This window comes from Microcaecilia unicolor, chromosome 7 (assembly GCF_901765095.1).
Source record: "Microcaecilia unicolor chromosome 7, aMicUni1.1, whole genome shotgun sequence".
In the NCBI taxonomy this organism is placed as follows: Eukaryota; Metazoa; Chordata; class Amphibia; order Gymnophiona; family Siphonopidae; genus Microcaecilia; species Microcaecilia unicolor.
Genome location: NC_044037.1, coordinates 175,563,584 through 175,583,128, shown reverse-complemented (window position 1 = coordinate 175,583,128; position 19,545 = coordinate 175,563,584). Strand labels below are relative to the sequence as shown.

At 44.9% G+C, this 19,545-nt stretch overlaps 1 protein-coding gene across 1 annotated transcript in view; it reads right to left on the bottom strand.

Annotated features, from left to right (window-relative positions):
- Window positions 1–19,545, bottom strand: part of VPS8 (VPS8 subunit of CORVET complex) — a 932,181-nt gene that overhangs the window by 902,486 nt on the left and 10,150 nt on the right. The window contains exon 2 of the mRNA XM_030209561.1: window positions 15,152–15,318. Within this exon, the coding sequence (XP_030065421.1) occupies window positions 15,152–15,318 (167 nt within the window). The remainder of the gene's footprint in view (window positions 1–15,151; window positions 15,319–19,545) is intronic.

The window sequence follows — 19,545 nt, the reverse complement described above, 5'->3', positions numbered from 1 at the left end:
CTGGGTGGGAGGGAGGCATGGTGCTTGGTGGGAGGGAGGCATGCCTGGTGCTGGGTGGGCAGAGGGGAGAGGAGGGTTGCTGGACATGGGTGGATGAAGGGGAGGGCAAGAAATGAAGAAGAAAGGAGGAAAGTAAAGAAATAAATGGAAAGGAAGCCCTGGAAACAGAGTTAAGAGAACAGATAGAGAGCAGCAGAATCAGAGACTAGGACCAATATGGATAGAAAAACAAAATCACCAGACAACAAAGGTAGAAAAAAATCATTTTATTTTCATTTTAGTGTTTGGAATATGTCCAATTTGAGAATTTACATCTGCTGTCTTATTTTGCACTGGATATACTGGAGCTGTAACAGCTTACAGAAATGATTTATAATGAAAAAAAATCATGTTATTTTTTTCTCCTATACTAGTATAATAGTTTCAATGATGTCTGTTTATATGCGCCATGGCTGGTGTAAGGGGTGTGGCTATCATAGGGGTGGAGTCATATGTGGTGACCCCGCCCATAATGAGTACCGGAACCTGCGATAAATAATTAGATTTTGGGTTGCTGTTTGGGCACTCGGTCTCTGAAAGGTTCGCCATCACTGCTACAGAGGTAGTATCCATGCAGATCTCTCTCATGCATATTCATTAGGAATATCCTGACCCGTTTGCAGCACTCGAGGGCTGAAATCCTGCATCCCTCTAGAAGAAATCTGGAAGATGGTAGTGAGTTTGGGCATGTCCTTGTCTGACCAGCTATCTACTTTGTTCAATAAAGATATCAGCTTGGAGAGACGATGTTCTAGCTGGCCAAGTGGAGCAGTTTGAAGTTGATACAATGTCTTTGGAGATTACAGAGGCTCCAATTAAAGATTGCTTATTATTAAGAACTTCGGATCCTTAAACGCAAAGGCCAGAAACTGGAAAGGAGATGGCAAAAATCTCGCCTGGATGAAGACAAGCTAAACTGTAGGAAGCACATGACAAAGTATCGCCAAGCCTTAATGGCAACCAAAAAACAATATTTCTCTCAGTGCATTACACAGGCTGCCAATTTAACCAAGCAACTGTTAAGTAAACAGCCTACTACAACAGAACCAGCCTGCCCAGTCAAAACTGAACTGCAAAGATTTTGCTACATACTTTACCAACATAATTAAAAGTCTCTGCCAGGATTTACAGGCAAATTCCACCCAGTGTCCAATCAGTTAACCAAAAGCACACAAACTCTGACAGACACATATGGGATACTTTTAACCCAATAACAGAGGAGAGCCTTGACAAAATCCTGAGACCTTCGACCAGCTACCTGCTTCCTAGACCCCTGCCCATCAAAGATACTGCAGCAGGCAAGTATGGGCCTCACAGAAGGTGCCACTAAAATTGTGAACTCCTCTCTTTCTAATGGGCAACTACCAAAAGCACTGAAAGGGGCAGTGGTTCACCCTTTGCTAATGAAAAACAACCTTGACCATGACAAATTTGAAAGTTACCAGCCAGTATCCAACCTTCTCATTTCTAGGGAAACTTATGGAATAAACAGTCCATGTTCAACTCAGTAATTGGCTAGAAGAGAGAAACTGGCTAAATCCATATCAATCTGGATTAAGACTTGGTTATGGAACAGAAACAGTCCTCGTGTCCGTACTAGATCTTCACAGAAACCGAGACAGGGGACTTGTCTCTGTGTTAGTACTGCCAGATTCCTCAGCAGCTTTTGACACTGTGGATCATATCATGCTAGAATGACTGGCAAAAACAGGTATCAATGGAACAGTACTTGCTTGGTTCAGATCCTATCTATCACAGGCAACATGCACCCCATCACCACTATAGGCGCTGACCTGTGGGGTATCACAAGGATCGATACTGTCACCTATTCTGTTCAATATCTACCTCAAATCACTAGCCGAGCTGATTAGGTCAATAGACACTCAGTTCTACATCTACGCGGATGACATGCAGCTAATCATACCCATTGAACCTGACTTAACTACAGCCCTGAATAAACTGATTACCTGTCTAACATCAATTCAAGAATGGCTTAAGCACAACAAACTTTGCATGAACCCAAGTAAAACTGAGCTTCTCTGGGTCATCAACACAAGTGGACACGTACCTGACACCAAAATCTCTTTTGGGAACTACGAACTCCCCCTCAAATCACAAGTCAGGAACCTTGGAATACAGTTCGATGCAACATTTATCCTGATTCCCCAAATTCAAGTAACCTTCAAGAGCTGCTTCTACTATTTAAGACAACTACACTGCCTCTCTCCTTACATCAAGAAGGAAAACCTTATCCCAGTTGTGCATGACATAACATCAAGACTGGATTACTGTAATGTACTCTACAATGATCTGACTACAAAGGGTCTGAACCAGCTCCAATCGATTCAGAATGATGCAGCAGGATTCATAGAAGGTTGCAAGCGACGTGACCACATCACACCATTTTTGCAAAAACTTCATCAGCTACCACTACAGTACAGGGCTAAATTTAAAATTCTATGTCTGATCTTCAAGGTCCTTAAAGAAAATGGCCTCGAGTACTTGAGCAACAGGATGACCCTCTACACACCTCCAAGGACACTAAGGTCTTCCCAAGGGGTATCCTTAACCACACCCTCTACAAAAGACATTACATGATGTGATACCTGCAAGCGAGCCTTCTCTGGAGTAGCCCCCACACTCTGCAATGCACTACCTGAAAGGCTCCGCTTAACACAAGACTATCTCTACTTCAGAAAGCAGGTGAAAGCTTGGCTCTTCAACCAGGCCATTTAATGGAAGAAGTAACTAAGTTCTTAGTTTCACGCACACACATACAAGGAGTGACACAGGCTGCACATACTGCAGCAGGATGTATATCCGCTCCTACCCTAGCTAAGATAATAGTTCATCATCTCTCTGACCTCATGTGCAACTTTCTTTAAATTAGTCACCTTATTTTCTAACTCCTCTTACTCTCTTGCCTATCTATATGATTCAAATTTGTTTATACCCTATGCTAGCTATTAAAATGTTCTACTATAAATTGTGTTGACACTGTAAGTAGTATACTATGAGGCGTATTTTCAAAGCACTTAGCCTTCCAAAGTTCCATAGGTTTGTATGGAACTTTGGAAGGCTAAGTGCTTTGAAAATATGCCTCTATGCCATATTTTGCATTGTTATTTTCTATTGCTTATGTTTGATTTATTCTTGCTGTACACCATCTTGAGTGAATTCTTTCAAAAAGGTGGTAAATAAATCCTAATAAATAAATACAAATAAACTTTGGAAAAGAAAATAAGATGATACCTTTTTTATTGGACATAACTTAATACATTTCTTGATTAGCTTTCGAAGGTTGCCCTTCTTCGTCAGATCGGAAATAAGCAAATGTGCTAGCTGACAGTGTATATAAGTGAGAACATTCAAGCATTGCTATGACAGTCTGACAGGGTGGGAGGATGGGGGTGGGTAGGAAGTATGCATGGGGACATCAAAGCATATCATTGGTATTCTAACAGGGTGGGTGTGGATAGGTGAGGGGAGGGTGATCAACAGAGACATACAGCTTTATGGTTTATAATGGGCTAGGAACCCCAGGTCCTTGTTAAGTCCTTTCTGTTGGGTGTTAAAATATTCAATCATTCTGACTTCAAAGGTCTTACGTTCTTGTATGGTTTTAAAGTTACCTTTGAGGATTCTCACTGTGAAGTCACTGGTGCAGTGTCCTGGTCTTGTAAAATGTTGCCCAACAGGCGTGGGAACCCTGCTGGCAACAGCATTGTTTATATGATGTCTATGTAAATGGGACATGGGACAAAACTACAAACTGGATAACTACATAGAAAGTTTCAGACATAGGGTTAAATCACAACTCTCCAACAAACAAAAAAGAATTCTGTACAATCTTACCCCACCAGAAAGAGCGGCCATAAGAACTCTACAAACTAACGAACACATTATCATCAAACCCGCAGACAAAGGAGGCGCAGTGGTAATTATGGACATACAAAAATACATTGAAGAGGGGCACAAACAGCTCTCAGACAATAAATACTACAGGAAACTAACTGAGGACCCCACACAGGATTACACAAAACAGCTGAAAGACCTTATCAAAACATTTCCTACACAAGCGCAACCTCACCTGAAGAAACTCATACCAAGTCAACCTTCCGTAGGCACATTTTACATGCTACCCAAGATCCACAAACTGGGAAACCCTGGCAGACCAATCATATCAGGTATTGGCACACTCACGGAAGAAATATCTGGATTCATAGAGGGAATTCTGAAACCTCTCGTACACAAAACTAACAGCTTCATACAAGACACCACAGACTTTCTGAATAAATTGAAAAATATCAAGCAACTACCACCTAACACCCTTCTGGTCACGATGGATGTAGAATCACTATACAGCAACATTCCACATGCGGATGGCATAGCTGCATGTGGAAGACTCCTAAAAAAATCCACACTGGACCATCAATACTCACCAGAAACTATCACAAAATTAATCAAATTCATCTTAACTCACAACTACTTCCACTTTAACAATGATATCTATCTGCAAATAACGGGCACTGCGATGGGCACCAGGACAGCACCCCAATATGCCAACCTTTTTATGGCTGAGCTGGAAGAGACATTTCTGAATACACACCAGACCAAACCTCTAAAATACTACCGGTACATCGATGACATTTTTATGATTTGGACGGAGGGTGAAGAAACTCTGAAACAATTTTATTCTGCATTCAATACATACCATCCTACAATCAGATTCAAAATTGACTACTCCCCAGAAAAAGTCAATTTTTTGGACACCACGGTCTCAATCAGTGATGGCTGTATACAAACATCTGTATACAAGAAACCCACAGACAGATGTAGCTATCTCCACAACTCCAGCTTCCATCCTTCACATACAAAAAGATCCATCATTTACAGCCAAGCCACAAGATACCACCGTATCTGCTCTGACCCAGGGGACAGAGACAGACACCTTAAAACCCTGACTGAATCCTTCAAACAGAAGGGCTACAACCCCAAAATAATCTCCAAGAATATTGCCTCCTCCCTCAAAACACCATGGGAGAATCTGCTACAGTACAAAAAGAAAAAATCCACAGACAGAATCCCGCTTGTAGTGACATACAATCCAGAGCTGGAAAAACTGAGGAAAATCATAAGAGATCTACAACCTATACTCCAGGAGGATGAATTACTGAAAGAGATATTCCCATCCCCACCAGTACTAGCCTTCCGACAGCCACCCAATTTAAAACACAAGCTAATCAGAAGTAAACTTCCTTCACAGACTGAAAAGGAACAGAAGGGCACACTTCCCTGCAATTTATCCAGTTGCAAACTATGCCAAAATATTTCACAGGACCCCAAAGTCATCCACAAAGGAAAGATATTCAACATAAAGGGATCTTTCACTTGCTCATCTTCCAATGTGGTATATATCATTCAGTGTAAAAAATGTAATGAAGGATGCTATATTGGAGAAACAGGCCAGATGCTTAAGACAAGATTCAATTTACATAGACATCATATAAACAATGCTGTTGCCAGCAGGGTTCCCACGCCTGTTGGGCAACATTTTACAAGACCAGGACACTGCACCAGTGACTTCACAGTGAGAATCCTCAAAGGTAACTTTAAAACCATACAAGAACGTAAGACCTTTGAAGTCAGAATGATTGAATATTTTAACACCCAACAGAAAGGACTTAACAAGGACCTGGGGTTCCTAGCCCATTATAAACCATAAAGCTGTATGTCTCTGTTGATCACCCTCCCCTCACCTATCCACACCCACCCTGTTAGAATACCAATGATATGCTTTGATGTCCCCATGCATACTTCCTACCCACCCCCATCCTCCCACCCTGTCAGACTGTCATAGCAATGCTTGAATGTTCTCACTTATATACACTGTCAGCTAGCACATTTGCTTATTTCCGATCTGACGAAGAAGGGCAACCTTCGAAAGCTAATCAAGAAATGTATTAAGTTATGTCCAATAAAAAAGGTATCATCTTATTTTCTTTTCCATGTTTTATTTTGTTTGATTTCTATTGATAACCTTAAGAGTGGACTAACACGGCTACCACACTCCTCTAAATAAACTTTGAAAATCCTCTTAGAAGATGAAACATCTGTTGCATCTTTCACAGGTTTCTGGAATCTCACCTGTGGAAATATGTGGAGGATATATCTAAAGTCCCCCCTGAGGCTATTCCTCCTATTGCTACATCTTATTATTTGCCCCCATTTAAGAAGAAAGCAGTTGAAGAGGGTCAAGACAGACTGTTCCCCATTTCTCTGGACATTATGGACCTCTCTGCAATCTTGGAGTCTTCAGATTCTAATTTAGCAGTGGTTTCAAAATTTATCGTGACATTTGTGTTAGATCCCAATTGGGATTGGTTTCTGAAGTTTTTCTTTCAGACTAGGGAAGCCCCTATTTTACTGGTTTGAAAATTAGAGTTTTTTCTGATGTACCTAAATCTACTCAGAAAAAAATTGAAATTTTTTTTCCCGTGGTTGAGAGTTTTGCAGTTGGGTATTTCTTTTGTCTGGAAATGTCCTTGCAAATGTCTAATTTGATACAGACATATATATCATATTTTTTTAAACATCTCCATTTTCTATGGGAGTCTTTTACTTTACTTTATTTCTTATGAATCACTATTATTCCCATAAGAATTCAATGTGACTTACAATAAGATGTCAAGAAAGTAGGACAGATTAAAAAAAAAAAAAAGACATTGAAGGTAAAATACAAAAAAGTAGAACTATGAGTAGGCATCTATCATTTAAACCTTCCGCAAGACATTTTCTGAACAAATAAGATTTCAGAAACTTCTGAAACACAGCATAAGATGGTACAGATCTAATATAGATTGATAAAGTCATTCCAATATTTTGTTGATAAATATGCTAAAATCATGTCATGTAATATCTTAAATCTGAAGCCTTTAGGAGAAGGAAAATCTAATTCCAAATAATTTCCTCTCCTACTCCTCATTTTAGGCAATAAAATCCATTCATTTACATAACCAGGCATGTTTCCATTCTCTTCCCTCTCATCCATCCATGTCCAGCCTTCATCTTTACTTTTTACCAATTTCTAGGGTACATGGAATTTTACAGTATGTTTTCACTACAGTTCCCAACATATTTAACATCAGAAAAATTTCGTACATACAACCAGGGATATTTATTAAAAAAGAAATAAATGAAAAATAAAAAAATCAAAAATATGTGAACATGATGTGCTCAAAATACAAACATGACTACCATGTGAAAAATCACAAACCAGAGTCGCTGGCATCTATCATTGCACATCCAAGTCCTTCCCTATATATAACATCTGGCCCATAAATACATCCTTTCAAAAAAATATATACAGAAAGACTTATCCGTTGGCTAGTTCTAATTTCAATGTCCAATCTCTTTGTCAAACTGTAGTGCTCTTCATCACTTGCCGATTGATAGATCCAGGACTGTGTTTATCTTAACCAAAAACGCACAAAACCCAACCCGGATCCAAGTTTCACCACCGTAGTGGCTTCTTCAGGGGAAGCACTCTGGTTCATAATCCCTGGTCAGTGTGCAGCTAGTTTCCAGTGTTTCTAAAGTTTCCCATTCCCAACTCTCAGGGCTAGGAAAAAGCCTGTCCATGGTTCATTTCTGCAGGCTCATACAAACTTTGCCTCCTGATTGGCTTCTAGATAGCCTTCCCCAGGCTCGCATGCACTCTCTCTTCTCAAAGATAGATGCCTGTGACTCTGGTTTGTGATTTTTCACATAGTAGTCACATTTGTATTTTAAGCCAGGGGCGTAGCCACGGGTGGGCCTGGATGGGCCTAGGCGCACCCAGTTTGGGTTCAGGCCCACCCAGCAGCGGAGCGGAGGGAGCAGGCAGCGTTGATCCTGCATCTGCCTCCTTCCCTCTGATGGCAGCGCTTCCCAGACGCTGCCTACCGCCGCCATGATCTACCTCCTCCCTCTGTCTCACTCTCAACAGCAGCGGTAGCGTCGCGATTCAAACACGCTGCCTCCTGCTTCTAACCCGGAAGCGTCTCCTCTGCAGAGGAGACGCTTCCGGGTTAGAAGCAGGAGGTAGAGTGAATCGCTACCGCTGCTGTTGAGAGTGAGACGAGGGAGGAGGTAGATCGTGGCGGCGGTAGGCAGCGTCTGGGAAGCGCTGCCGTCAGAGAGAGGGCGGGCAGGTGGAATGGGAGGGAAGGATGCATGGGGGTGAAGGAGAATTGCTGGACACATGGATGGGAGCGGGAGGGGAGAGAGGAGAGTCACAGGATGGATGGATGGAGGTGGGGGTCGAGAGAGAGGAGAATTGCTGGGGATGATGGATGGATGGAGGTGGGGGGCAAGGGAGAGAGGAGAATTTCTGGGGATGGATGGATGGATGGATGGAGGTGGGGGGCAGGGGAGAGAGGAGAATTTGTGGGGATGGATGGATGGATGGATGGAGGTGGGGGGCAGGGGAGAGAGGAGAATTGCTGGGGATGGATGGATGGAGGTGGGGGGCAGGGGAGAGAGGTGAATTGCTGGGGATGGATGGATGGATGGATGGAGGTGGGGGGCAGGGGAGAGAGGTGAATTGCTGGGGATGGATGGATGGATGGATGGAGGTGGGGGGCAGGGGAGAGAGGTGAATTGCTGGGGATGGATGGATGGATGGAGGTGGGGGGCAGGGGAGAGAGGTGAATTGCTGGGGATGGATGGATGGATGGAGGTGGGGGGCAGGGGAGAGAGGTGAATTGCTGGGGATGGATGGATGGATGGAGGTGGGGGGCAGGGGAGAGAGGTGAATTGCTGGGGATGGATGGATGGATGGAGGGGGGGGGCAGGGGAGAGAGGAGAATTGCTGGGGATGGATGGATGGATGGAGGTGGGGGGCAGGGGAGAGAGGTGAATTGCTGGGGATGGATGGATGGATGGAGGTGGGGGGCAGGGGAGAGAGGTGAATTGCTGGGGATGGATGGATGGATGGAGGTGGGGGGCAGGGGAGAGAGGTGAATTGCTGGGGATGGATGGATGGATGGAGGTGGGGGGCAGGGGAGAGAGGTGAATTGCTGGGGATGGATGGATGGATGGAGGTGGGGGGCAGGGGAGAGAGGTGAATTGCTGGGGATGGATGGATGGATGGAGGTGGGGGGCAGGGGAGAGAGGTGAATTGCTGGGGATGGATGGATGGATGGATGGAGGTGGGGGGCAGGGGAGAGAGGTGAATTGCTGGGGATGGATGGATGGATGGATGGAGGTGGGGGGCAGGGGAGAGAGGAGAATTGCTGGGGGTGATGGATGGATGGATGGATGGAGGTGGGGGGTAGGGGAGAGAGGAGAATTGCTGGGGATGGATGCAGATGCCGGGGAGAGAGGAGAATTGCTGGGGATGGATGCAGGTGGGGGGCAGGGGAGAGGGAGAATTGCTGGGAATGGATGGATGGAGGGGGCAGGGGAGAGAGGAGAATTGCTGGGAATGGATGGATGGAGGGGACAGGGGAGAGAGGAGAATTGCTGGGAATGGATGGATGGAGGGGACAGGGGCAAGAACAGAATTGCTGGGGATGGATGGATAGGGGCAGGGGAGAGAAGAGAATTGCTGGGTATGGATGGATGGAGGGGAGAGGAGAGTTGCTGGACATGGGTGGATGGAGGGGAGGGAAGAGGAGAGAGGAAGGTTGCTGGACATGGGTGGATGGAGGGGAGGGCAGGGGGCAGAGGAGGGCTGCTGGACATGGATGGATGGAGGGAAGGGCAGGAGAGAGGAGGCTGCTGGATATGGATGGAGGAGAGGGAAGGGAGAGAGAAGAAATGCTGGACATGGATGGAGGGGAGGGAAGAGTGAGGAAGGAGATGAGATGAGGGAAAAGGAAGAGAGGAGAAAATTGTGCATGGATGAAGAAAATAGGCAGAAGCTGGATCCACTGGACAGTCAAGTCTGCGGAGGACCCAGAGCAAGAAATGAAGAAGAAAGGCGGAAAGTAAAGAAATAAATGGAAAGGAAGCCCTGGAAACGGAGTAAAAAGGACAGATAGCAGCAGAATCAGATACTGGGCCAGTATGATCAGAAAAACAAAGTCACCAGACAGCAAAGGTAGAAAAAAATCATTTTATTTTCATTATAATGATTGGAACATGTCCACTTTGAGAATCAGGTGCTCAACATTAAAAGTTTATATTTATTTACTTATTTATGGCATTTTATCCCACATTAAACATGAATTAGATTGGAACCTGGGATCATTTAATGTTTTTTTTCCTGGAAAGAGTAATGCATTGCCTCCCCCACCCCCCAGGCTCTCTCCCCGGCTATAGCCAGCTCTGCAATTTTGAGGGGAGGTGCACAGGTGGATTGGGGGGGGGGGGGGCGCAGAGGTGGACCGGGGAGAGAGCCTGTTGTTAAACATTTACCAGCACACCACTGTCTAGTGCCCACCCATCCAACCTGTTGGCCCACCCAAAAATTGACTTCTGGCTACGCCACTGTTTTAAGCACATCAGGTTCACATATATTTATTTGTTATACTTTTCATTTGTTATTTTTTATAAATATCCCTGGTTGTATATACGAATCTTTGTAAGTTAGTTCAGGGTGAAGGTTATAAGAAGGCAGGAACAATCCGCAGCTTTGGACCAACAGACACAGGAGGGGGTGGAAAGTGGCGGGAGGAGAGGGGAGGCAATCTTGGGAAGGGAGGGCAGAAGCAATACATTTGAATACCAAGGGAGAGCCCCACGACATCTGAGCAGAACAAGATTCAGGGCAACCACCGATAAGGGTAGGTTAGTAGAGAGGTGGGCGAGGCTGGGCGCCCGAGTCCCAAGCACACAAAGTGAGAATTGTATATTAACCATGGTAAACATTACACTGGGATGGCTAAGATGATCTGCTTTATTTCCTGGAACGTAGGGGGTATAGCAACTCCAGTGAAAAGATCGAAAATATTACAGGCACTGCAGAGGCATAAGGCAGATGTGGCCTGCCTCCAGGAAACTAGGCTCTCGGAGGAGGAACACTGTAAGTTGAAAAGAGCATGGGTGGGGGAGGTCTTTTCCGCTTCGGCTGATGGCAGGTCGCGGGGAGTAGCAATACTAATAAGGAAAGGAATAGCAACTAAGGCAAAATTACTCCAGGCAGACCCCCAGGGTAGATACGTGCTAATACACCTATGGCTTCAGAATAGAGAGTTCCTGGTGGTCTCTTTGTACGGGCCCAACGACTACACGCCAACTTTTTTCCAGTCTATAATAAAGCAGTGTGCCCCGTACACTTCCCTGAAACTGTTGGTGTGTGGAGACTTTAACTTAGTGGCGGACCCAAGGATAGACACCACCAATCCAAGAGAAGCGCCACAGGGGGGGGGGAGTAAAAAGCGGGCACTCCCGGCGTTCATGCGCGCCCTGAACCTGGTGGACACATGGAGGGCATTGCACCCAGAAACAAAAGATTACACACATTTATCTAGGGCGCATGGCACCAGCTCCAGGATAGATTATATATTCATAGACAGCTCGGCCTTCTCCTGGGTGCGAGACACTGGAATAGGCCCCACAGAAATATCGGACCACGCGATAGTATGGATGGAGATAGAGGCCCCAGAGTATTATCAACATAAAGGGGGATGGAGATACCCGTGGTACCTACATGGGGACAAGGAGTTCACGCACTACCTCAATACCAAGTGGGGGGGACTATGAACGGTTTAATAAACAACACATGAATAACCCGAAACTGTATTGGATGGCCTCCAAAGCGGTCGTTCGGGGGGACATAATTGCCTTTGTACAAGCTCGTAAGAAAAAGCAGGCAAGGGCAATTTTACATCTGGAAGCCCAACTCAGGAAGGCTAAAAGAATTTACACAAAAAATCCGACGACAGCAAACAAGGAACAGTATTTAGTGGCCCAAGTCACCCTTAATAATCTAATTCATAGGCAAACTATACGATCCCTAACATATTATAAGTGTAGGTTACAGCGCTTTGGTAACAAGGCAGGCGCCCTGCTGGCGAGATTGCTTAAGACAGAGACGCCAGGGCGGGTGATTACTGCAATACAAGACCACAATGGGGTGACAAAAAATAAAAGCGAGGACATAGGGCAGATATTCTATAGCTATTTTAGTTCTCTCTATGGGGGCTCGTCGAGAAAGGACATGGGAGCCTTGGCGGGATACCTAGAACAAGTAGGCTTCCCTAAACTCCAGCCACAACAGATAGACATGTTAAATAGATCCATTACAGGGAAGGAACTACAAGACATGATAAAAGCATTGGCCATGAATTCGGCACCCGGGCCTGACGGCTTCATGGGAGAATACTATAAGGCCCTACCGAAAGTAGCCTTGGAGGCGTTTGGGAAATATCTAGAACAAGTAATTGAGGACAGGGAATTCCCCCTGTATGCAAATGACGCCCTGATTACGTTGATACCTAAACCCGGTAGGGAGGGAACGCAACCAAGTTCTTACCGGCCGATCTCCTTGATAAATTTAGACGTAAAAATCCTGGCCCGCATACTTGCCACCCGATTGGGACAATTACTCCCTGACCTAATAGGAGAAGAACAAGTGGGCTTTGTGAGGAACCGACAAGCGGGGAATAATGTTAGGCGCCTACTGTTAGCAATGGCAGAGAGTCAGCAGGACCTGGAGCCAGCTCTGATACTTAGCTTGGATGCCAAAAAGGCGTTCGATAAGGTGGATTGGGGATACCTGTTTGGGCTGTTAACCTATATGGGAATTCAGGGATGATATGGAGATGCATTGAGGGCAATGTACAATAACCCTCGGGCACCGGTCTTAGTAAATGGAGTAAGGGGAACCCCTTTTGAGATTCAGCAGGGAACTAGGCAGGGATGCCCGCTCTCGCCCCTCCTTTTTGTCTTAGCAATGGAGCCCTTACTACACGTTCTCCGGATGGATGGGGGGGTGAGAGGGGTACCTTTGGCGGGAGGTACAGTTAAGGCTCTGGCGTTTGCTGATGACCTCCTTGTAATAACTCAGCAACCGGAGCAGGCAATACCTAGGATATTAGAGGTGGTACAGGAGTTCGTGGCCCTTTCAGGGTACATATTGAACATTCAAAAATCTAGGGCATTGGAGGTGCTACAGGGGGACACTCTTAGGCAGAAACTGACATTGCCCATAGAGTGGGAGGCAGAGGCAATAAAGTATCTAGGAGTGATAATCCCCCGAGAACTCCCACAGCTGTATGATCGGAATGTGAGAAAGCTGCTGAACACCACAAAGCTAAATTTGCAAATGTGGCAAGGATTCCCTCTATCGCTCATGGGCCGGATAGCCCTCTACAACATGGTGACAGTACCCAGATGGCTCTATGTATTTCAGACTTTGCCTTTATACCTGACCAAGGCAGATGAAAAGCGGCTAAATAAGATCTTGCGGGCACATAAAAAACCAAGAATAGCCTTGACTACTCTTCACCTATCGAGGGAATTTGGAGGTTTAGGACTGTTGAATTTACGTGATATGACGATTGCAAGTGGAATGAGGCACCTGAATGACTAGCTAAGGCACACACAATATTTTACTCCCTCTCACCTTGAGCTACAAGAAGTAGGCCAGAGACATATTAGCTATTTGTTACATAAGAAGAGCAAAGGAGAGACTAGCTTGTTGGTGCCAGCGCAAATTTTGCCCACGGCGCAGGCGGTGTGGCGCTGGCTTTGCCGACACCACAAATTCCGGCCTAGTACAACTCCATACCTTCCAATCTGGGGCAATCCGGAATTCCCGCCTGGACAGCAACATGCAGCTTTTCTACGCTGGAGGGACAAAGGGTTGGAGTACATGTTTCAGGCAATCGATGAGGATGGCAAGATTAAATCATGGGACCAACTTAAAACCCAGTTCTTGCTCAGCTCATCAGATTGGTTTCATTACTTACAACTGCAGCATTACAGCAATAGCCTTCCACAAGAAACACTGACAGAAGATGTGCAAGAAGAACTGGGGTTGGCGCTTTCATTGGGAGCACAGCAAAAAGTCCCATTGAAATATTATCACAGACATCTAAAGGACATGGCAAAAGAGCCAGATTTTGAGACATTATCGACATTGTGGAGTGGGGAGTTGGGGGCGGACATAGCCGCGACATTGATCCGGGAACATTTAATTGGCTACCGTAAGAGTACGGACCAAACGAATTACTGGGAGATGCAGTTTAAATTCATACTCAGAGGCGTATGTCCCCCCCAGACGTGCATTTCACATGGGCCTATCGCCAGATGGAGCATGCCCCAAGTGTAAAGCAGAAGGAGCAACACTAGGGCATATGCTCTGGAGCTGCCTGCGAGTCGGAGCATATTGGAAGGCACTGACTCGGCGGGTGGCGGACATGTGGGGCATACAGTGGCAAGCAGAACCGACGTTATTGTTCGGCCACCCGAGACTGTCTGGAGGCTTACCCAGAGGATGCCGAGCATTTGTATCCAGAGCGATCATGGTTGCTAAGAAAGTAATCTTGCTGATGTGGTTGTCGGTGGAGAGCCCTACTGTTTCCCAATGGAGAGGGCAGATGATCAACCTGCTGCACACGGAGCGAACCAGCCTGAGGTCCCAAGGGCCCCTACTCACAAAAAAGTTTTGGAATTGTTGGACTCTGTTCTGGCTGACCCTGACACCCCAAGCCAGAGGACAAATAATGAATATGTGATATAAGAACTGTAGCAGAGCAGAGAAATAAGAGAGCTGTGGACTATACCTGTGATAGAGGAGGGGTAAGGATGGGAGGGAGGGAGGGAGGGAGTGATAAAAAGGGGGGAAAAAAAGGTATTGGAGAACAACAGATCAGTCTGGCGATAAAAGGAAGACATTATAATGCCATCTTTGATTTGCACTGTGTTTAGCTATATAAAACACTGTTGAGATATATGTTGGACAAATAAGTTGTTTGTGTTGGTCTAAATTAGTTAAATAAGTTGCCAGAATATTTGCTGAACAAATATAATTTTGAAGTTTTCCAATAAAAAACTATTGAAAATAAAATACTGCTAAAAGCATTCACAACAAAAACACTGAGTAATAACAAAACATTGAAAATAAGAACACAAATAGTTATATGTGTAAGGAAGATATTAGCTGATAAAATACAACACTTACAAGATCATTTTTGGAGTCTATTTCTTTTTCCAGGTCTAGGTAGCTGAACTTTGGTGCCAGAGCTGTGTCCCGAGTCAAAGGTTTATTCAGATCATCATGAAAATTCTCCATCACTGAACAGCTTGCTGTTTCCTTCTCACTGGCCCTCCTCTCTTCTTCCATCATTTCTTAGAAAGAAAAACAAGAGTTGACGAATATGCCATGTAAACTGTTTACAGTCCTAAATTGTAATTTTACTTAAACAAGCATGTACACATAGTTTTATCAAAGCAATCCTAATGCTCATGATACTTTAAGAATTTTATAGTTTGACCAAAAGTAATAAATAAGCTGATAAATTTAAGTAAAAAGTACACATCGGCTAGCCCAGGGGTAATACTGTGCATTACCATGCAGAAAGTCATAGGCCCAGTTTCCAAGTCTAGTGTCCCATACCCTAGATTGGATAGGGCTGGTGATACTGTGGAAGCAGCATGCATTATGTCACGATTGTGACTATTTTCCATGTCTGTGCTCACTTTGCCCCCTGGTGGCTGGACCCTGTGGCTGCTATGGACTGTCTTGTTCCTGTTTCTCAAGCATGTTCCAGAAGTCATTAAAGTCCGGTCCGGATCTTCCAGCCTTCCAGACTTGCTTGGGATTTTTGGTACTATGCCTCATCCTTACTGGTGATCTCAGCTGTGAGATTGCCTTTATTAACCAGCTAGGAACTTTCTAGTTTGCCTTTGCAACGCCAAAGGTCTCAAGGTTAGTTGGTGTGCTGTGTAGCACTTCTGTCTTGTCTTGTTTAGTCTGTGTACAGTTAAGCTCTTAAGCACTACTGCATGTATCCTTCTTTGTGGCTGCCTGTCAGCCTTCAGCCATTGCTCTTTTGCTTGTCTGTGTATCCTTCTCTGTGGCTGCCTGTCAGCCTTCAGTCATTGCTTTATTTTTTGTCGGTTTGGCCTAGCTTTGTATCCTGCCTAGCCTGCCTTGTTTGTTCTTTTTCCCTCTGACCTTCAGTCCCTGTTCAGTCAAGCTTGTTTCAGTATCCTATACCCTGTGTGAGAATCTTGAGTCCTGAATCCTGTTTTAGTCAAGCTTGTTTAGTATCCAGTGTCCAGTGTGAGAATCCTGTTGTTCCAGTCAGTCTGGTCCAGCATTTCTTGTCTACCAGCTCCGTCCTGTAAGTCCTGCAGGCCGCCCGCACCTAGGGGCTCAACCTCTGGGGAACGGTGGTCAGCGCAGGTGAAGTCCGGTTGCTCCAGTCTTGTTATTCCAGTCAAGTCTATTCCAGCATTTGGTTCCAGTCCAGCCAAGCCAAGACTATTTCAGCATTTGGTTGGGTCCAGCCAAGCCAAGTCTATTTCAGCATTTGGTTGGGTCCAGCCAAGCCAAGTCCAATCCAGATTCCAGCTCCATCCTTGCTCGCTTGTCCAGTCCTGGTTGGGGGATTTTGGCTGCTGCTGCCACTCCTCAACAGTAGCCCAAGGGCTCATGTTGTTCTAGTGTCCGAGAGCCTGAGACCGTGACACATTAAGCTTTGGAAGGGAGCTAAGATAATCACTCAAAGGTGATGAATCCTAGTGGCTGGATTCAAGATGCAGGATTGGGGAAGGAAACATAGGGTCTGATCTACAAAACTCCAGCACTGTAGAGAACAGCGTCGGAAAAACAACAGTTCAACACAGAGTTGAAATTACTGACCAACACTTACAGCAAGCAAATTATGTGCACACTGTTAGTTCCAAGCATAGGTCGGTAAAGGGATCCTAGCATTCCTGGTGCATGCCCACAAGAGCTATGCAGTAGGCACAGCTCTTGTGGGCATGTCAGTGATGATCAGAACCCTCCTGACCCCCCCCCAAAAAAAAAAAAAAAAAAAAAAACCTTTAAAGCCTCTTTGGTGGTCCAGGAGATCTCCTCCCCAGAACCAAAAAAATCCCTGTCCCCCCACCCCCACCAACCTCAAAACCTCCATAGTGGTCTAGTGACCCCACCCCTCCACTCCACATACTTTCAATAGCTGGAGGCAGGAGGGCAGGAGCAACGCCTACTCCCTCCAGCCTCTGAGCCTGCCCTTCTCAAAATGGTGGCACCAAGTTCCAGGCAGGGGATGGGCACCGCCATTTTTAGAAAGGCATGCCCAGATGCAGGATGGAATAGGTGTTGCTCCTGCCCTCTTGCCTCCAACTATTGAAGGTATGTGAAGGGCTAGGGATCACTAGAACCCCCCACAAGTTATTTTGGGTTGCAGAGGGGGCTTGAGAGGGGGGTCCACTGGACCACCAGCAATTTTTTTTTGTTTTGGGGGGGGGGGGGTAGCAGGGGGGTCCACCAGGGAGTTTTAAAGGTTATGGGTCCGCTGGACCACCATGGAGTTTTGGTCACCCTGCCCTAAAAACTAAACCTACCGATAGCTCAGGAGTTGTCAGTAGGTTTTAGTCATTAGGGCAGGGAGTTTCTTATGCAATGCTGTTTTGAGCACTGGACAGAACTGCTAACAAGCTCATTCTAATACAAGTGAGCCCGTTAGCATAAGACTTTTGGTCACTGCTTATGTGCACGGTGAAGCAGTGGCCGAAAGCCTCTGTGCATTGCACGCTGAAAAATGTTTCATTTAGACTGGCTAAAACCAGACTAAATGAAACATTAAAAGCCCGGTTTCCTTTGAGCATTGGACCCCTGGTGTCACAAACAATATACCAGCCATGTTAGAATGGGAGAAGCATATTAAATAAGGGAATATAGTAGCTATGAATAAAGACTCCCTGTACCAATATGCTGAGTCCAATTGACTTGAAAGCCACACAAGGAGACCACCACAATTAGGTTAAAAAAAAAATCCCTACCACCCAAACCCAGCTGTGGTGGACACTCCTTTAGCTAACTGCAAGTTATTTTTAAAAAGGGGTTGTAGCCTATACATATTATGCAGTACTGCTAAAAGTGTTTATGTTAGTGGAAAATAATAGTGGCATCAGTGTATATATATCATTACACAATATGCTTCATATGGTTAAAATGGGCATGATCTTCCAACAAAACTGTATTCAAATGCTGCAGATGAATAATTGTATCCCGAGTACAAAAAAATGCCACCAAGTGGCGCAGCACTTAACCTCAAATAAACCCCCTTTGTGCAGGATCTTAAGCAAACATTTATGCAATCAGGGCATAGGGTACCATCCGTTTCATTAAAATACATCAAGATGGTAATTTTAACAGGGAACTGGTTTAAGAGGGTAAAACCGCACCAAAATGGCACAAAAAAAAAAAAAACGTTTCTCAGAAAGGATGATCAGTACTTAGTGCAGCCTCCCAGGAGGAAAAAATATTAAGTATTCATGTCTCTTTACATATTATTGTGCATGTGAAGGTTAAGGTTTGATACATTAAGATCTAATTCTACTAAATATATTAATGTAAAGGAGCAGAATTTTGTTGGGCCAGACCAGTGGCTTCATGGCAGTGCTATGTGCAGTGTCCCCAAGTTGGGTCTTTTGCTAGCCAGATGGAGTAGCAGACATTGCACTGCTCAAGGGCGATACCTGGTGGTTTATCTCAAGGCCAAGGATTCACATAACAGCCACACTGGGTCAGACCAATGGTCCATCTAGCCCAGTATCCTGCTTCCAACAGTGGCCAATCCAGGTCACAAGTACCTGGCAGAATCCTATATAGTAACAAGATTCAAGGAAAGCTTGCACTTGCCTCTTCGTTCGAGATGATAGCACCCTGGCGATCGCTTCTACCTTCCGAATCTGGGGTCTCACTTGTCATAAGAACATAAGCGCTGCCATACTGGGATAGACCGAAGGTCCATCAAGCCCAGTATCCTGTTTACAACAGTGTCCAATCCATGTCACAAGCACCTGATCCATGTCACAAAATTCATGCTACTGATCCCAGGGACAAGCAGTGGCTTTTCCCATGTCTATCTCAATAGCAGACTATAGACTTTTCCTCCTGGAACTTGTCAAAACCTCTCAAATTCAGATATGCTGACCACTGATACCACATTCTCTGGCAACGAGTTCCAGAGATTAACTATTAATTGAGTGAAAATTCCTCTAACTTCACTAAGTGTCCCCTTGTCTTTGAACTTTTTGAAAGAAAAATTTTTTTTTAAATCAATTCACTTCTACTTGTTCTACATCACTCATGTTTTTGTAGACATCTATCCCACCTCAGCTGTCTTTTTTCCAAGCTGAAGAGTCCTAACCTCTTAAGCCTTTCTATCCCCTTAATCATTTTGGTTGCCCTCCTTTAACCTTTTCTAATTCTGCTATACCTTTTTTAAGATACAGCAACTAGAATTGCACACAATATTCAAGGTGTGGTTACACCATGGAGTGATACAGATGCATCATAATATTCTTTGTCTTATTTTCAACCCATTTCCTTATAATTCC